The sequence below is a fragment of the Chionomys nivalis genome, chromosome 5, assembly GCF_950005125.1.
Source record: "Chionomys nivalis chromosome 5, mChiNiv1.1, whole genome shotgun sequence".
Classification (NCBI taxonomy): domain Eukaryota; kingdom Metazoa; phylum Chordata; class Mammalia; order Rodentia; family Cricetidae; genus Chionomys; species Chionomys nivalis.
The window spans coordinates 57,070,866-57,090,322 of NC_080090.1; the positions used below are offsets into that span (position 1 = coordinate 57,070,866).

The window sequence follows — 19,457 nt, forward strand, 5'->3', positions numbered from 1 at the left end:
GTTTCCTATATTCTTTTTAGCACTACCATAGTACCTCCTCCTTAAACAGTGCGTCCTGTTACATAGATACTTAAACATTTGTGAAGTAGTACAAATACATCATGAAATTGAAAGATATTTAGATGCTTAGTTGTAGTTCATATCTGGAGTTTTACTACCTATATTTTATTTTATTCATCTATTATTTATTTCATTCTTCTTAATAATTAGGCATCTTGTTAACTGTGTCACAGAAGAAGGAATACAGGAATAAGGAGATGAGATTAATGAACAAAGTGACATAGATATTTGGCTATATGTGAAATAGGGCTTTTCTTTGTCATACTAGAAAGACTTCAGGTATTTGTTAGGTGCATCTTTTTAAACGTTATATTACATGTTAGAGAGTTTGCTTATAATGTCACACTTACCATAATTAAATATGAAGTAGCTGCAAAAAAATTGAGTACTTATTATATTTCATATAGTTTTTAATTGAAGTTAAACTTCATTACTGAGACATTTCTGTGAGAGTCTTTTTAACCCCCTTTAGTGTTTGTATATTATTTCTTAAAAGCTTTAGCTTCTAAGAAACAAAATTGATAGTAGATTCAGCATTTACCTATTTTTTTTTTTGTTTCGTTTTGTTTTTCTCTGTTTAACAGTCCTGGCTGTCCTAGAACTCACTTTTGTAGATCAAGCTGGCCTCAAACTTGCAGAGATCCTCCTGCCTCTTCTTCCCCAGTGTTTGGATTAAAGATGTACGCCATTACTGTCCCATGCCTTTACCTATCTTAAAGTAACTATTTTATCTTATTATTAATTTATTTATTTTTGATTGTTTGAGATAGGGTCTGTACTCTGACCTCAAATCCAGTGTAGTCTTCCTGGCTCGGCCTCTTGAATTGAGGTTACAGGTGTAAGCTATTAAAAACAACTTTCAAAAGAAGTAAGCCAGAATATATCAGACCCAGAATATATCAGATCTATCTTTTAACAGATTTTACTAGTAGATTAAATATTTGTTATTTACATTTTTAAGGTTACCTCATCAAATGGTATTAAAATGTCTCAAAATAGTACTATATTTCTCTAGGAAATATTTTCTCTATAGAATTACAGCTATGCTATGTAGTTTCTAGGTCCTCATATTTTTCTACTACCAATTCAGTGTTTTGAGCTTTTTTTCCTATAAAATACGTACTTTTGCTTTTTTTCACTACTGTGACATGAACTTGTGATACATTTATTTAAATCCAGAAGATCACTATTAAATACGTGAGGGTTTTCACCTTTGTTTGCAGCAAGTTTCCTCCAAACCTGCATGCTGCTAGGATGTCTAAAGCACTGCAGGAGGAAATAGCAGGTGCTTTCCTTGTGTTACTGGACCTACTCATCAGACAGCTGCTCACATCCCAGCCTTTTGTACAGGCAGTTTTGGATAGTAAACTAGGTAAGTTTCAAAACAGATTTATACCATCTCCTTGATATGACATGTCATATACAGTTGTTTCCCTTCAAGCAATCACTATTTTGTGAAATTTGAAAATTTTATTTAAAATTCATTATACTTTTATTGAAACATCACCTATTAGTCATACTTGTACTTTCTTTGCATAAAACTATCAAATTTCTGCTGAAAATATTTCGGATATATTTACCAATTTGTTTTAACATATGACTTTATTACTGAAAAGACCTGCCCTGTGAACTGCAGCTCCCACAAGTCCTGCTCCTGGTTGTTGTCATGGAGAAGTTGTGCTCTCAGCCTAAAGATGTCCAGACCCTGTGGTGCACAGAAGCTATGACTAGGTAACGTTTTGCTTATATATATAATCATATTAGCAGTGGTTTAGTGGGCTCTGTTAATTTGAAATGATCTTAAATTTATGTTTAAGCCAGACATGGTCTGTGTCTATAATATTTCCTCTGCAGGATGCTGAGACAGAGAAGCACTTGAACATAGCATTTTGAAATCACCTTATCATATTTTGCTTAATAGCTATTGTGTAGAAAAGCTATCATATAAAAGATATAAAATGTATATAACTGATGCTAAAAATATTTTAATTTTATTCACTGATTATTACCCATTGGTGGCACTAAAAACATTGGCTATAATGAATATAGATGCAAATAACAGCATGGAAGAGTGAGTTGCAATAGGAGCTGGAGAGATGGCATATCTGTTAAGAGAGCTTGCTGCTCAATCATGAGGCCCAAAGTTTGGATCCTAGCACCTATGTTTGGTGGCTTACAAATACCTGTGACTCCAGCCTTAGGAATCTGACACCTTCGGGTTTCTCTGGATGTGCATGTGCAGATACACTCACACAGATGAACATACAGGCATATGCATAAGTCTTTTTTTAAAAGCTGTGATAGATATTGTACAGTGTCTCCCAGGAAACGGCACTGGTCTTCACCCCTTTTCCCAGCACTGCAGCTCAGGTGCTAGTTTGTTATAACTGGATTACTGCTATGCTCCTATTTTTTTATTCTTCCTCTTGGCTGGTCTGAGGTTCAAACTGGTATGCTCACAAAAAGAAGTAATGTTCAAACTTTGAAATTTTGTGACCTGTTCTGTTATTAACTTTGACCTGATTTCTTCATTAAAATATATATAAAAGCCGGGCAGTGGTGGCGCACGCCTTTAATCCCAGCACTCGGAGGCAGAGGCAGGCGGATCTCTGGGAGTTCGAGGCCAGCCTGGTCTACAAGAGCTAGTTCCGGGACAGGCACCAAAGCTACAGAGAAACCCTGTCTCGAAAAACCAAAAAAAAAAAAAAAAAAAAAAGTAATATTTCTATTAATTGAGAATTCCGTATATACATACAGCATATTTTGATCATATTCACCCACCCATCTCACCCTAAATTTTCCTAACTTTCCATTCATTCTCAGCTTTGTGTCCTCATGTATTTTTATAACCCACTAACCTCAGTTTATGCTCTCCATATGCTCACGGGTGTGTGGCTGTCAAATGGAGTATGGTTGGCTAACCCGGGGCCATACCTTTAAAGCAAACCGACTCTCCTTCTGTCAGAAACTATCTACTGTCAGGAGTGGGGACTGTTGAGACACTTGTCTCTCTGTCCCTGTGCAAGGGTGTAGACTAACTTGGTCTTGTGCAGGTCTTGTGTAGGGTAAGCACAGCCTGAGTGAGTTTGTAAGTGCAAAATCCTGCCTTTCCCAGAAGGCAGTGTGTGGTGCCTTCCCGCCCATGCTCTGGCTTTTTAAGACCCTCTTTTATTTGTAACATAACATATGAACTTAATTATATCATTTTATTTTGTCTCTTACAGACTTTTGTTTGTTTTTAGTTTTTTACTTGAAACCTTTATGAAAGTTTCAACTATTTCTATCTTAAAATGATCCTTCCATGTATGTTTAAAATAATACTTAATTTAGCTAAGCTCTTTGCGTTTGATTTTATATAACTTGACACTATTGTAAGTGACGGAGATTTTTAAATTTATTTTATTGAGTTTATTTCTTTGTTTAAGATGGGGTCTTGCTGTGTAGCCCTGTCTGTCTTGGAACTCTTGGCAGTCCTCCCATCTCCTTCCTAAATTTACATGCACAGTTTGAGAAAGTTTTGTTCAAGAAATTCCTTAAAGATTTTTTTTTCTGGCAGTAAATAATGTTTTATTTTTTATATCTATATATTTATATATATTTCCAATTATTACAGATTTTTATCTTCTGACAGAATTTTGATTTTCTAAGTTAACCCTGTTTATGACATTATTTTACCTGCTAGTTGTTAACTTCTATTAATGCTGTGCTCAATGTTCTTAATTTTCCTGCAGGATGTCCCTGTTCAAAGCCATTTTCTACAATTTTGAGAGGTGTTCTGGTGAACTGTCTCTGACTGCTTGTTTACAGGGAGTAGAGGATAAAGGGCAAGCCGAGGCCTCTGTTACTTTATATCAGCACGTCTGTGTTCATCTGTGTGCATTTGTTGCTTCTTTTCATCCCTCACTGTTCCCTGAGCTGGTAAGTGCTCTACAAACTTGGAAAGTGGGGCTCTTGCACTTTGCTTTCTTTTCATTGAAATTGTATTTGTTTTGTAGAAGAACATGAGAATTAATGACTGTAGTAAACTTCAACCTAGTCACTTCAGCTTGTACATTTTGTTTTGTTCATTTGTGTCTTAAGAAATGGCAGTCCTTGATCATATAATACTAGATGTACTGTTTTGCTAAAACATTTGATAAAACATTTTGTGTTTTGTGTGGGGAGATATAAGAAAATCCTGTGAGAAGTGGAAACACAAGAAGGGGATGTTACCTAATGTACTAGTTACATTTCTGTTGCTGTGATAAAAATCAGGAGGAGTTTTAAAAGGGAGAGTTTGTTTTGGTTTAACGTTCCATAAAGAGAGTCCGTATAATGATTGAGGAGGCACAGCATTTGGTGACCAGAATAGGAAGCTGAGAGATCACACCTCAAGCATAAACAGGAAGCAAACTCCACTTTGAAAATGAATCAAGTCTATAAACTCTCTGTGTCTGCTCCCAGTGATGTACTTTTTCCAGCAAGACTTCATGTCCTAGAGGCAGGCCGATCTCTGTGAGTTCGAGACCAGCCTGGTCTACAAGAGCTAGTTCCAGAACAGGCTCCAAAACCACAGAGAAACCCTGTCTCGAAAAACCAAAAAAAAAAAAAAAAAAAAAAGACTTCATGTCCTGAAAGTTTCATAGCTTCTGACAGTGTCATGAATTGGGTCCAAATGTTCCACTGCCTGAGCCTGTGGGGAACATCTTTTGTTCAGACTACTATACTCTTTCATAAAAAATGAATAGTAATATATAATGATTAGTATTTTTTTATGTGGTTTTATTTTTAATGGAATTAGATTTAAAGGCTGAAGATATTTTAGAAAAACTTGTCATGTTGTTTGAAAGCTTTCAGAGAATGGTCTTTGTGGCTCACAAGGCTAAGTTAGCACAGTTAAGATTGCTTTCTGTTCCCCCTCAGCTTAACACAATGTGTAGCATATATCTGTGTGCTCAACAGATAAAGGAATGGCGTTACAGTTCTTGTGGATACTAGCCTGTGGAGGTTTCCCACTGAGGATCTCTTAGAGGATCTCTTATTTTGATTTGTGTAGTGCTTTCTGACTTAGTGTGAGAAATGTGACGTTAATATCTCATGAGCATCTGCCAAGGAATAAGTTGACATTTCTGTTTTCTCACTAGGATGCTGCTCTACTGAATGCAGTGCTTAGTACTAACATGACCACCTCGCTGCTAGCAATGGACGTGTGGTGTTTCCTTGCTCGGTAAAGAGTGGCTTTTCTGTGTTTGGATTGAGTTAGTAGTGACCAACATAGTTTTAAGTTAATAGAAAAATTCTATTTCTGTAATCTTTTAATGGTTAGATTCCATGCCAGTATACTAAGTTTGGAAACAAGTGCCCTTTTTTTAATGTTTAAACTAGGAGGTGAATGTTTTTGCAAATCTGTTTACGATGATGTTCCCTGGTGATGGGTATCCAGTTTGAACATGCCTAATTTGAAATCCAAAATGTCTTAAATTCCAAGCTTTGAGCACTGATGGTACCAACAGTGAAAAGTTACATTCCTTGAAACAGTTTAATGCTCAAGATTACTAGAAATATTGAATAAAAATTAAGTTACGTATATAGCCAATTATAAAAGATAAATATAATTATAAAAGATAATGTTTTGATTTGGGCCCATCCCCAAATCTCATTGCATATATGTAAATATTCTAAAATCTGATAAAATCTAAAATCTGAAACACTTTCAGTATAAGGCATTTTAGATAAAGGATATTCAACCTGTAATAGTTCACATGTCCTCACCAGGTGTTCTCACCAGGGTGTTTTCTGTGTCCTTGTTCTTCTCCTAACTGTAAACTCGTTTAATGTCTAGATATGGAACTGCTGAACTCGGTGTGCACCATGTCACCTTAGTGGCTCATCTGGTAAGTAGAATTAAATGACCTAAAACACCTACTTTCTATGTTTTCTTTGGAGATAAGATTTTATTTAGTTATTTGTTTGTTTTTGTGACAGGTTTTCTCTGTGTAATAGCCCAAGCTTTCCTGGAACTTGCTTTGTAGACCATGCTGGCCTTGAACTTACATAGATTCACCTGCCTTTGCCTCTAAAGTGCTGGAAAGAGAGAGTGATATTTTTGAATGTTAATAAAAATGGGAGAAATGATAGCTAAATTTAATGCTAATTGTTATTAATTGCTAATTTAATCCTAATACGAATACAAAAAAGTAGTAAAAACCCCTCTGTATAAAGTGGAGAATTTTTTCATTTTCAGAAGGGGGAAAAAGCCTATGTCAATTGATAATGTGTTTAAAATTGAATGTAACGTGAAGGTGAAAATGTGATAGTGATGGCTAAGTGCTCATCTCCCCTTCTTTACTGTAACCTGAGGTCTCCTGTGGTTGCTGTGTTTAGTCAGGATGGTGTGAAAGGGATTCAGTGATTGTGATCATATTCTCAGGAAAACGAAGGAGGACAAGCATAAATGGACTTAGTGGTTCTTTATCTTTAATGGTGATTTTAATTATGAGGTGTATTCCATATGAAGTACTTATGACTTGTCACTGTTTTTAACCATAGCCTTTGATAATGATCATATCTGAACCCGTCTACCCTTTGCTTCTTAGTCATATATTTATTTCTGCATGGACCTTTAATGATAGTTATATTCCAGTGATGAGTAGCATAACCTGAATGGCTGACTTTATAGCTCTGGATGTAGCTCACAGCCTGGTCTTTACTGTTGGAAGGCTGTACAAAAGAGAGTGATGCTTTACATGTCTCAGAACCTCAGTCTTTGTTACTTACTTTTTAAAATTATTATTTTTGAATAATAAAAATATTAGTTTTTTAGATTCTGTGTGCCTCTATATATATGGTCATGTAAATACAGGTTTGCACAGAGGCCAGAAGTGTCAGACCCTTGGGAGCTGGAGTCACAGGTGGTTTGTAAGTGGCCTGGTCTGAGTCCCACATGTTCTTCATGCTGTGCCATCTTTCCAGCCCTCGTAATGTATTTATTTATTCTCTAGACTAAGATATCTTATTTAGTCTAGTCTGGCTTTGAACTCAAATTGTGCTTGCCTCAGCCTCCAAGGGCTAGGATTACCTTATAATTGCTAACTCAACTTTTGCTATACATTAGTGTGCTTAGATCCTTAAAATTACATAAATTATTTTGAGTAATAACATTAACATACTAGCTTATTGTCAAAGTGGTAGTTACTGTATTACTGTGTTCTTAAGTGTAACACAAAAGTTCCTTTCTCATTATTAAAGCAACCAAGTTTCTTTGAAGCAAAGAAATTAAAGAATAGCTATGAATTAAAAATATCAAAAAATTTAAAATTAGTTATAGTCCAATCTCTCAGAAGGAGTCATTAGTATTTTGGTGTAATTGTGCCTTACAGACTGACTCTCTTGTTTTAACTCTTCTCTTCTTTCCCTCCTGTCTTTCCAGATAAAATCCTGCCCTGGAGAGTGTATCCAGCTTACCAACCTGTCAGTCCTGTTGAAGCGTCTCTTTTTCTTCATGGCCCCACCCCATCAGGCAAGGATATTGTCTGTGCCAGTGTCTTTAGTCAGCTGTGAGGAGCACAAATTAACATTGATGCTTTGGTAATTGATTTTATGTCTGCGTAGATTTTGATGTCCCTGTTTCAGTTCAGGTTACAGATGCAATCTGATTCAGTTGTCCTGGAATACTCCCCCTTTTAATATCTTTAAGATGGACAATGAGATAGCTTTGTCTTTGTTCCATTTATTAATTCTGTTATGCTTTGAATGATGTATCTTAGTTTTTCACAGTAAGTAAAATTGATTTTTAAGGAAAGATTACAAGTATGATAAGCCTCAGTTACTTACTGTTGTGAAGTCAACAGGATTTGCCGTGGTTGAGTTTCTTATCTCGTGGGCCTGAGTAGCCTTGTGAAGAGTTGTAGATGGGTACCATTGGAACTTCTGTAGCAGGTTTTTGTTTGTGTTTAAAACAAGTTTGTGGACTCTGGCCTATAAATGCAGTGGTGGGTGTAAATAAGGCTCAGCAATTGGCTTTTGTTGTTAAGCACTTAATGTGATTCTGACAAGGAGTCGAGCTTGGAATCCACATGAAAGAAATTTGCCTGTAAAGCCTTTGGTCTTGGCTTGAATCCTGATTATATTAGTGATGCAGCATCAACACACATCAGAATGAATGTGTTTTACTGAAAGCTGACACATGCTAAGATGTGTTTCTCTTTCCATGGGAATAGCAGTTGAATGTGTATTGTAACTCAGTACTCTTACTTTAGTTGTTTCCTGATTGGGGGAAAAGGAATGTCCCTTATTTAAACATACTAATAATTGTTTTCTATTGCTGTGATAACAAATACTGACCAAAAGCAACTTTAAGGAAGAGAATATTGATTTGGCTGAAATTCCAGGTTTAAAAGTTCATCATTGCAGGGAGGTCAAGGCAGGAAATTCATCACACCCACAGTCAAGAAGAGAGAGAAACGAATGTACCCATGCTCTTTTGTTTGTGCCTTGTTGAGTTTCTCCACTTTTCTCACAGTTCAGGACTCCCTTCCATAATAGGCTGGGTAACTTAATTAAGGTAACCCCCACAGGCAAACCTAGTGTAAACAGTTGCATATTGAAACTCTCTGCCCAGCTAATTCTAGATTGTGTCAAGTTGCAATTAAAGGTAACCATCACATTGTGCTAGTATTTTTATGTAAGGTGAAATTTACTACATTTTCATTTTAAGCCCTTCTTAGTTTTAAGGAGGAATCTAAATTTTCTACACAGTGTTTTCTTACATGCCACTCTTCTTGTTTGAACTGTTAGCCCTAGTAGCTTTAAAGTGATGTTTGAACCTTAGGATAGAGTCTTGAACTCTGAAGTGATCAGTTCTGGTAACACCTTTTAAAAACATTTTTATTGTGTAGGACATTATTATATGTCATATATTCTTTGAACGGAGACACATATGTTGATTAATTTAACCTTATTATAAGGAAGAATGGTTCTTGAATTGGCTTCTCAGTCGAATCATGACTTTCTTGATGCACTTCAATTTTCTGCTGAAGTTGCTTATTATAAATGACACTCAGCTCTCTTTTTTCTTTTTTGATTTTCAAGATAGGGTTACTCTGTTAAACAGTCCTGGCTGTCCTGGAACTCACTCAAGTAGACCAGGCTGGCCTCGAATTCACAGAGATCCAACTGCCTCTGCCTACCGAGTGCTGAGATTAAAGGTGTGCACCAACCACTACTGCCTGGCTTGACACTCAGCTCTTGAAGTATTCTTTTTTTCTATTTGTAGACTCTGTCACAGCAAGTGACCAGTCTCTTGCTTGTTTTTGATGCACAGTTAATAAAAACTCAGAGACAGATATTGGGGTTTAACCTGAAGACCAGAGAAGCAAAGCAGCCAGCCACTGGCTTTTACCTCTACCTCAGTCTGAAAATGGTGATCCTGCCTCCAGGAAACCTCAGAATGAGACTGAGACTAAGAGCTGTCTTTTCCCGTTTTATAGTGCTGGGATAAAAGGGTGTGCGTCACTACTGCCAGGTTTCTATGGCAAGCTAGTGTGACTACTGAGGTTAAAGGTGTGTGTCATTGTGGCTACTGGGATTAAAAGGTGTGTGTCATTGCTGCCTGGTCTGTAAGGCTGACCAATGTGACTGTTTTACTTTTCTGACCTTCAGGCAAGCTTTATTTATTAAAATATAAATGAAATACCACTACATGTTTTGTCAGTTAGATATTTATTTTCTGCAAGTTAAATAGAGTTCATATACAAATATATAATAGAAAAGTCCGGCACTATCAAAATTAGTTGTATTGCTTTGGACTTAGGAGAAATTTTTGTTTAGTTTTTAATGTATGACAAGTTTTCATATATTTTGTGAAGCTTTAATATTGTAAATTGAACTATCTCATTTCTTTAAAAATATACTAGTATACTTTTTAACTAGGTTCTACAAATTTAGCAATTAAATACAATATTTTTTAAAATCTAACAGTTGGACTGTGTTGTTTTTTGTGTTTTGTTTTGTTTTGTTTTTTTGTTTTTTTTGTTTTTGGTTTTTCGAGACAAGGTTTCTCTGTGGTTTTGGTTCCTGTCCTGGAACTAGCTCTTGTAGACCAGGCTGGTCTCGAACTCACAGAGATCCGCCTGCCTCTGCCTCCCGAGTGCTGGGATTAAAGGCGTGCGCCACCACCGCCCGGCTGTGTTTTGAACTTTTATATTTTTATTGAATCTTCTTGACATCTGCATTTTAAAAGAACAGTATCTCGTTTCTGTTAACACAATAAATGCTTTGGATTCCATCTCAGTAGAAGACTGTATTTACCTATCACAATCTTTATTGTGGTTGTTTTTTGTTTTATAGCTTCCTTTTGGGAAATTAATTTAGTATGTCCTCTAAGGCCGAGCAGAGCCAGCTAATCCATTTGAAAAGAGGACATATGACCTTGACTTCATGTTCTCAAATGCAGTAAGCTAAGATAAAAGCCAGGAACATGGTGGATTATTCTTGCCATATCTGGAATATTAATTTGACTTAACTATATAAGGTGATGAGTACTTGGAAGATAGCAGATCTAATGAGTAGAAAGAAGATAAAATATCTGATGTGAATAATAATGAAATGCATTATTTATCACTTAGTGTTTTTTATATCATGCTTCATTTAAGCATGATTTTTCATTTTGGAAATAAATATAGTAGCAATAAAAATCTTTGTGCTTATTTATGTTATGTTGATCTGGTACCCAGTGATCTTACTGTGCATTTAAGAAACAGATTTTAAAATATTTTTGTTGGTGCAGACAAACTTTTGGTATGTGGCCCTGACTGCCCTGGAATTCACTTTGTAGACTAGGGCGACCTCAGACTTGCAAAGATTCTATACTCTGTCTCCTGAATGCTGGAGTTGTGTCATACACCACTACACCTGACATAAGTGTTTAAGTTAATATTCAGTTCTTGCATATCCAGTGATCTGAAGTTGCTCATTTCATTCTCAACTTATTTCAGGTGGAATTTATCCGGAGATTTTCTCCAGAAGAAGTAGACAACTTGCCTCTGTGGCAGTGTATTTCCTTCCAGGCATTATCTGCTGATCTTAGGAAACAAGCTGCATGCAAAGTGATCAGAGTATGCACAGTGCAGTGCATGGACTGGTTGAGCAGCAGTCATACCCTGGCAGAACTTGATTCTCTGGTGAGATAGTTTTGCTTAATTCAGCAGTTTACTTAGATAATCGCTAGTCTTCTCTTTCAAAACATAGCAATATTTTTAGATCTATACATTATAAAAGGACCTTTGAGAAAATTTTATCGATTAATGTAAATTGAGCAGGAGGTTTCATCTGTTGGGTAAGAGACATTTGGAAAGCATGACAGCATTTCATTCCTATTTTTGGTAGCACCTATCTTGATTAAGCAGATATAATTCACTCCCTCACCCTTAGAGAGGATCTCATCACTGAGTAGGCCAGGTGGCTTTGAACTCATGATCTTAACCTCTTTAGTGTTGGATGACAGGCCATCTTAGATATGATTGTTTTATTTGACAAAATACAACATGCATTTTATAGAAAACTACTCTGAGCCTTTACATAGCTTTCTCTTTAATTGATTTCTCATAAAACAAAAAAAGAGGTTCATCTATAAGTAGAAGATATATAAAAAGTGGACTAGACACAGCATATACAGTTGAATTTTCCACTTTAGTCTTCATTTGATTATTCATTTATTCAACAAATAAACTTTGAGTGTTCATATATAATAAATTGTGTTAGTCATTGGGGGAATAGATATAACAGGAAACAAAATGAAGAAACCCTTCTATTCTTGTAGATGCATATTCTAGCTAAGCAGTACACAGTATAATAAATACCGCTGTGGTAAGTATAAAAAACTTAGCAGGGATAAAAGCATACATTCAAGGACTTGGAAGCTTTCTTTTTAATTTTTGATTAGAAGTTGCTGAAGGCATATATTTCCATACTAAGTTGTTGTTCTATACTTTTGTAAAATGGCAGTTGAGCACAATTATTAAGATAGTTTAAAACATTTACATACAAAAAAAAAATAAAACATTTACATAAAACCAAAGAAGTTTTTTTTTTTTTGTGGCTTTATTTATCACAGCTAATCATGAGTGGGTCAATTTAAGTTTGTCATTTGTATTTAATATGCACTAGTTTCTAATCACTCAGCAAACCCAGTCATGTTGTGATGGAGCGGTGGGCCACTTCCTGCCACCCGGCTAGCTTTACCTGAGATAATAACACACAAATTGTATTCATTTAAACACTGCTCGGCCCATTAGTTCTAGCCTCTTATTGGCTAACTCTCATATCTTGATTAATCCATTTCTACTAATATGTGTAGCACCACAAGGTGGTGGCTTACCGGGAAAGATTCTAGCCTACATCTGCCTCGGGTCGGAGAATCATGGCAACTGCCTCACTTCCCTTCTTCCCAGCATTCTGTTCTGTCTACTCCACCCACCTATGTTCTGACCTATCAGGCCAAGCAATTTCTTTATTAATTAACCAATGTAACAACAGATAGAAGACCCACCTACATCATAGTCAGTAGACTCTCAAGATGTATTACACTTACATAATAAAAATATTTTGGGTGTATTAGGTAAAAATACTACTGTTGTAAAATTAACTCCTTTTAAATTATGGGCAAAACTTGTAAAGGGAAGTAGATTAATCTTGAATGAAATGGTATAAGGCAACTTTAACATGGGTTGCAGCTATTGAATTATAGGATTCAAGTCAGTGTTACTGATTATTACATTAAAATATGACCTTCTCCTTATATATACCACCCCAGACATTAGTATAAGCCAGAAAATAGATCTGAGTATTTGTATGTAGAAACAAAAATGAGTCTAGAAAAGTTTGTTTTCTGTTTCAAATTCTAGATGCTATATTTCTTAAGTATTTCATTTGCTTATAAAATTTGTTTCTGTAGCATCTCGTGGTAAAAAACAGAAATAATAAAAAAATCTAGTAACCTATACAGATTGCTGGGTGCACAGTGTTGAAAAAAATAATGTAGCTTTCTATTGATGAGTACTTTAAATTAGGCTAACCTTGCTCACCATGTTTTAGGTTTCTATTGCTATGACAACACAATGACCATAAACAACTTGGGGAGCAAAGGGTTTATTTCAACTCAGTCCATTATGAAGGGACAGCAGGGCAGGAACTCAAGGCAGAAACTGAAGGAGAAGCTTTGAAGGAACAGGACTTCCTGGCTTACTCCGCATCACTTAACTCAGCCTGCTCTTATCCACAGTCAAGACCACCTGCTCATGGGGTGGCATAACCCCCAGTTGACTGGGCCCTCTCACACCAGTAGCCAATCAAGAAAATGCCCTACACACTTGCTTACAGGTAATCTGATAGAAACATTTTCTTAACTGGGATTCCTTTCCCCGGATAATTCACACTTGTATCAAGTCGACAACAGCAACAAAATAGGACAGAAGCTTAGTAGAAGTCGGTGTTGTTGCTATTTTAAGTGGACATTCCAATCTAGGGGGAGAAACACTTTTATGTGCAAGGAAAATTGATCTTAGTATTATAATTATACTAAAACTTTATATGTTTTAAAAAGCTGAAAAGAATGGCTTTATCTCTGTGGATCTTATGAACAGTTAATAAGTAACTCACACGGTGTTTATAATTGGGCCTCTGGTCCTTTAAACTAGATTTGGAAACTGAAACTTTTTTCTTTTCTCCCCCTTTAGAACACAGCACTCTCTGCTTTGCTTACTGTATGTAATTCTGCTGGTGATGCTTTGGATATTGGACAACAAACTACAGTTATTGAAGTTGTGGGTCGGCTTTGGGCTTTTATAAACATTCAACAAGTAAGGAAAGCTACTCATCATTTCTTTAAAAACTATAGACTATTGACAAGAGAATATTAGAATATCCCTATAGATTAAATTTTCTAATTTCTTGAGGTGTTAAGTAAAAGTTGTGATTAGATTTCACCTAATTGCATTCTCTCTCAGGTAGTTGTTATATATTCATATGGGGATAAAGGAGTGTATGTATGTTTTTTGGTGTGTGTGTGTGTGCTCACACGTGTGTGTGTGTGTGCACACATGTGTACCAGAGAAGACTTGGGTGTTTTCTTGACTACACTTTATCTTACTTTTTGAGACAGGAGCTCCAGAGAGCTCCTGGGATATGTCTGTGTCTGTTACCCCTTTCTGCCAAAGCACTGTGATTACAGATGAGCCCTGCCACATTCAGTTTTTTGTGGGAACTGGGGATCAGGAACTCAGGTCCTCATTTTTGACACATCAGGTACTTTACTGACTGAGCTGTCTCCTTAGGCCCTTTCAGGCAGTGCTTTTGTTGTTGTTTATTTTATTCCAGTAATCTTAGACCCTACCACAGTGGCAACCACAGTCCATCTTTCTGTGTTTATGAACTTGTTGGACCCTTTTAAAAATTAAGTTTCATCTTTTTGTTGTTGTTGTTGTTGTTAGATTGATGTCTATTTGTGATTTTAAGTTTTTTTTTTTTAGTAGTAATTCAGTTGACAAAATAGTGTGTTACTAGTGAAAGGGACTAGTAAGTGTTGTAGCTAATTTGTATTCCTCTTCCTAACAAAGCCAGGAAATCAAGTGTTTATTAGGCTAAAATTAGAACATATTCCCTACATATAGTTGTAAACTTAAGTTTCTTATGTTAAAGATCTAAACATTTAAAGTACAATGTTTGTTTTCTTTAACTGAGCATGTGCCTCTGGTAACCAGTGGAAGTTGAGAGCAAAACAAAAACTTTGGGGAAGTAATAGAAATTATTTTGCAGATAATAGATTTTGGGGGTTCAGGTTTCCTGTAAGTCAAACTTAGGGCTTCCTGTGTGCTCCACCACCGAGTTACCCCCTAAGTCCTTCTGAAAGACCAGGTTTATGATCCATTTCTATGGTCACCTTGCCACCCTGCAGCTGTGTCACCAGTAGTGGGCTGCCCTGAGCCGGATATAGCACTTAGTAGCCATTCCGATGCCTGTGCTGGGATGTGGCTTCACAGCAGTACGACATACATGCTATGAAGAGGTAGAATTTTACCAACACCCATGGATATACAGGTTTTTAAGTGGCCAACAACAGTAATTTGACCCCTTTAAATCATCTATTTGAATGATGAGCAAATATTTTTCTTACCCTGTGTTTTCTTCTTATTAAAATGGGATGATATTATCTACCACTTAGCTTATGTAAGTATATAGGTGAGGTAGTAATTCTAAACCCCATATCAACTGGTATATAATAAATGCTTAGTAGACTACTTACTATTGCTGCTGTTCTCGTGTGTGTCTAAGTTAGACTTTCCGCTGTGATAAACACCATGACCAAAAGCAACTTGAGGATGATAGGAGTTATTTTGTCTTACATCTTACAGCCCACCATCCAGAAGAGTCAGGGCAGGAATTCAAGGCAGGAACTAATGCAGATGCCTTGGAGCAGTGATTGTTTACTGACGCACTCCTATTGTTTGCTAGTTATCGCACCCAGGACCACCTGTCCAGGTGACACCACCCACAGAGAGCTGGGTCCTCCCCTATCAATAATAATCAGGAAAATGCCCTACAGCTTATCTATCTATAGGTAGTGTGAAAGAGACAAAAATTGAGGTTCTTCCCAAATAACTGTGTATGTGTCAAGTTGATGAAAAACTAACTCTATTATGTAATTGAAAATTCTCACCAAAATTACTTTGTTTCTTGTTCTAGGTACTAAGTCAACCCTATGTTCAACAAGCATTTAGACTTTTACTTCAGCTACTGACATTTTTCATCCAAACTGTAGATCCACAGCTGATAAGTCAGGTAATAATGTGACCCAGTTGGTTCTTTGCTCATTGTGAATCTGCAGTGATTTATTTGGTTTACTTGTAAGCCCTTTAATCATTTCCCCTCTTCCAGACTGGCCTCAGACTCATTTTGTAGCAGAGGATGCCATTAAACTTCTCATCCTTTATCTTTAGAAGCATGTGGCACCATATCAGATGTTTATGCAGTGCTGGGAGTAGAATCTAGGGCTTTGTACATACTAGGCAAACACTGCACCAGCTGAGCTCCATCTCCAGCCTTTGTGATCCTTTCCTTGTAAACCGAATGTGTCAGCTTTACTTGTTTTCATCAAGATTGTCACCTTCTCACTTCTCTTAGTGTTCTTACTGTTAACCCAGCCTTTGTCAGTTCTCAGTCACCTTTAAGCTTTATGCTCTGCTATTTAGTAGTCAGAATTTTGTGTGGCACAATCCAGGAAACAGCCTGCCAGACTGCCCAGGAAATAACCAGGTTTGCTGACCTCTGCATCTATTGTCCTTTCATTGCCAACAGCTAGCTTTGAGACTGCAACATTGCCATGTCTTTGTTTCCTTGAAAAAAATGAGATTGCTTTCAAAAGCTGGTACTATGAATTTCTTCTTTTGACCCCAGCTTACCTGGCTGGGCATAGGCATATTTACTGTCTGGAGTGCTGCTTCTGAGGCAACAAAACATGGGAATACCTTCCTCTTATCTGAAATGACTGAGAGCTTTGAAATGAGTCCATATTGGACAGAATTGATCTGCCAAATCCTGTTAGCTTTAGTTCAGGGTCAGGAAGCATAAAAAAATAGTAGAAATAACTTCTTATTTCGGAAAAGTATGAAGAGGTGGAATCCTGTCATCATATATCATGAAATGGAGGATAAAATGAGCTACAAGTAGGTGGTAAAGCTTTGTTTCAGGCTTTGTTTCTGTTTAATTGTATATACAAATTGGCTTAATAAGCAAGTACTTTAGTTACATTCAGTTACTGTGTGTGTAATGTGGACTATTGCAAATAAAGAACGTGGGAAAACATACTGGATAAAGTAATGGTTGAATTTACTGACTGAAATTTCTGAGGTTCATGTTGAAAAATTGAATATGACAATTTTAAGAAGTACTTAAGTCTTAAAAAGCTTTAAGCAACTACAGTTGTACAATTGCAGTGTTCAAATAGGGATTGTGTAGTTTGTAGATTTCACTTTTGCCCCTTTCCATTGTTAGGAGCTGCCAAACAACCCTCTGGTTTAATTCACTTTGTTATTTTCAACCGAAGAGCAATGAATGGCTTTTTTCATTTTAAAGATTGTTGAGTATATGTTAGTATTGTGTGATATTTGACATATCATATATTTGACAAATATATATTTGACATATCCATATATTCAGCACAATGTACAACACAGAATGTGTTGCTTTTAAAGCCCAAATCTACTGGTTCTTTTTTTATAGAACAAATTTACAAATCATTTCTTTAAATAATGAATTTCTTTTAGTAGAATTTAAAATGTAAAATGCTTAGCTGGCACAGATTTTGGAACACAGATGGTAAATTTGCCAATGCCCAGTCATGTAAGCTGGGGCCCAAAGAAGGAATTCAGCAATATCAGTCTTTGAAAACAATCTTAAGTTTTCAAGGAAACAGAGGATCACCCTTAAGTTCATGGAGGCAGTGTTCTGTAACCCCATAGCTAGCTGCTGACAGTGCCTTTGAAAGTACTACATGAATGCAGAGTTCACCACAGCACCAGGACTCCTGACTCGGCTATTTCCCACAAAATTCTGATTGCTTATTAGCAAAGTATACGAGTTGGAGGCAAGAAACTATTATGGTGAGAAGAAATATTAACAACACTTTTATCTGATGCTCTCCCTGCTTCCACAATTGAGGCTTTGCAGACTTAGCTGCTCCCAATTTTGTCTTCTTTCCCTTCCCCATACAACCACACCTTGGTAGCAAGCAGCTCTACTTACAACTGCTCTTTTGTTCTTAACTCTTCAGGTAGTAACTTTACTGACCTCACTACTTAAATTGGAGCCTCCTGACCATGTCTGTCTGGCAGTGCTGGATTTTTTATCTTCTCTGAGCAGACTTTTTATACCTTCAGCTATCCAGGTAATACACTCTTTAACAAAAATGCAAAATCTAAAAACATTCTCTAATGACTAGGGGAATTTTAAGCTTTTGATTTTTGTTTGTTTTTGAGACAGGGTCTCATACTGTAGCCTAGCCTGGCTTAGAACCTGAGGCAGTTCTTAAGTGCTGGGGTTATGATGTGAACCATGCTGGGTATAGGTTTTTGATTGCTAAAATCTTGTGCCTATACTAACAAAGTTGTAGAAAAAGAAATACTTTCTGATAAAAAGGGTCATTGTCAAAATAGAGTACTTTTTAAGTAATTTTCTTTTTAAAAATATGAGTTAGCATTCAAGTAATTTATCAAGTCGCCTACTGTACTCTGGGATACATTCTGTTATATGCCATTATCTAAAGGAAGAAGTCATTCATGTTTTACAGGCAGTAGTGTCTAGTGAGGAAATTTGGTAATGAGTTATTGTGTGGGTAGATTCATGAAACAGCGTTTATTTTTAGAGACAGTATTTTAATAATACTGTAAAGTATGTATAGATGACAAATGTGTATTTTGCTTCCAAAATTATATTCTAGTGACCTAGGGGAAGACTACCACCAAATTTTAAGACCACCTACAAAATTAGATTCTCTTAAGCCAGGAGTTTTGTTTACTGTTGTAATAAAATCCCAGGGTTTCTAGATTCTTGTCTTTGTTTTACCTTCAAAGGGGAGAATGTAAAAAGCTCTCTGGTGAAAATCTTTTCAGAGTCAAAGATGGGCTATATTTCAGTACACATGAATAAAAATCCTTGAAGTTGAATTCTAAAAGGTTTCTTTTACTTATTCACAAGAAAATGACACTAATTCACCCATTTCTATCATGTCAACTTGTGATTCATGAGATAAACTTAGATGGTGGCAGCTTTTCTCCTTTTGACAGAAATACTAACTTGCATTTGAGCAGTCATCTTTTTTGGGAAAGGTCTTAACATGTAGCCCGGGCTGGGTTCAGACATGTACTCTTTACTGCTGGCGGTGTAGTGGCCCCGTTCTCAGTCCGCTGAAGCAGCTGACAACAGAGTTGTGATACACATAGTGTGGTGAGTGGTGAGTGCTATGGGAGAAAATAAAGCAGAAGAGGGGGGCAGTATGAGGGGATAAGAAGAGGGAGCCCTTACTTGGGTGATAAGTGAGTATAAATATGAAAGGGAAGGAGAAAGCCATGTTCTGAACAGGGTATAGAGAACAAGTACAAAGCTTTGCAGGTCATTGTAAACCCTTGGTTTCACTCTAAAGGAAATTGGAAGTTATTATGAGAATTTGAGCAAGGAATAGAAGAACATAATGTGTCCCAAAAGTAGACAGTATTCTGTATTGAAGTTTTTTCTACAGCAAGATTTGGTTCTCTTTGTAGGACAAGGTGCTGCCCAACCTGCCTTGTATATTTGCTTTACTGCTAGCCAACAGCAATTGGCTGCTAGAGCAACATACTTTGGAGGCATTTACTCAGTTTGCTGAGGTA

The 19,457-nt window shown here is 36.5% G+C and overlaps 1 protein-coding gene across 4 annotated transcripts in view; it reads left to right on the forward strand.

The window, feature by feature from the left end:
• Firrm (FIGNL1 interacting regulator of recombination and mitosis) overlaps positions 1-19,457 on the forward strand; it is a 45,685-nt gene that overhangs the window by 22,271 nt on the left and 3,957 nt on the right. For all 4 annotated transcript variants that reach the window (XM_057769679.1, XM_057769676.1, XM_057769677.1 and 1 more), the window contains 11 exons: positions 1,284-1,432; positions 1,677-1,791; positions 3,792-3,978; positions 5,184-5,266; positions 5,882-5,933; positions 7,469-7,558; positions 11,034-11,219; positions 13,773-13,895; positions 15,778-15,873; positions 17,864-17,977; positions 19,350-19,454. In XM_057769679.1, the coding sequence (XP_057625662.1) occupies positions 1,284-1,432; positions 1,677-1,791; positions 3,792-3,978; positions 5,184-5,266; positions 5,882-5,933; positions 7,469-7,558; positions 11,034-11,219; positions 13,773-13,895; positions 15,778-15,873; positions 17,864-17,977; positions 19,350-19,454 (1,300 nt within the window). The remainder of the gene's footprint in view (positions 1-1,283; positions 1,433-1,676; positions 1,792-3,791; positions 3,979-5,183; positions 5,267-5,881; positions 5,934-7,468; positions 7,559-11,033; positions 11,220-13,772; positions 13,896-15,777; positions 15,874-17,863; positions 17,978-19,349; positions 19,455-19,457) is intronic.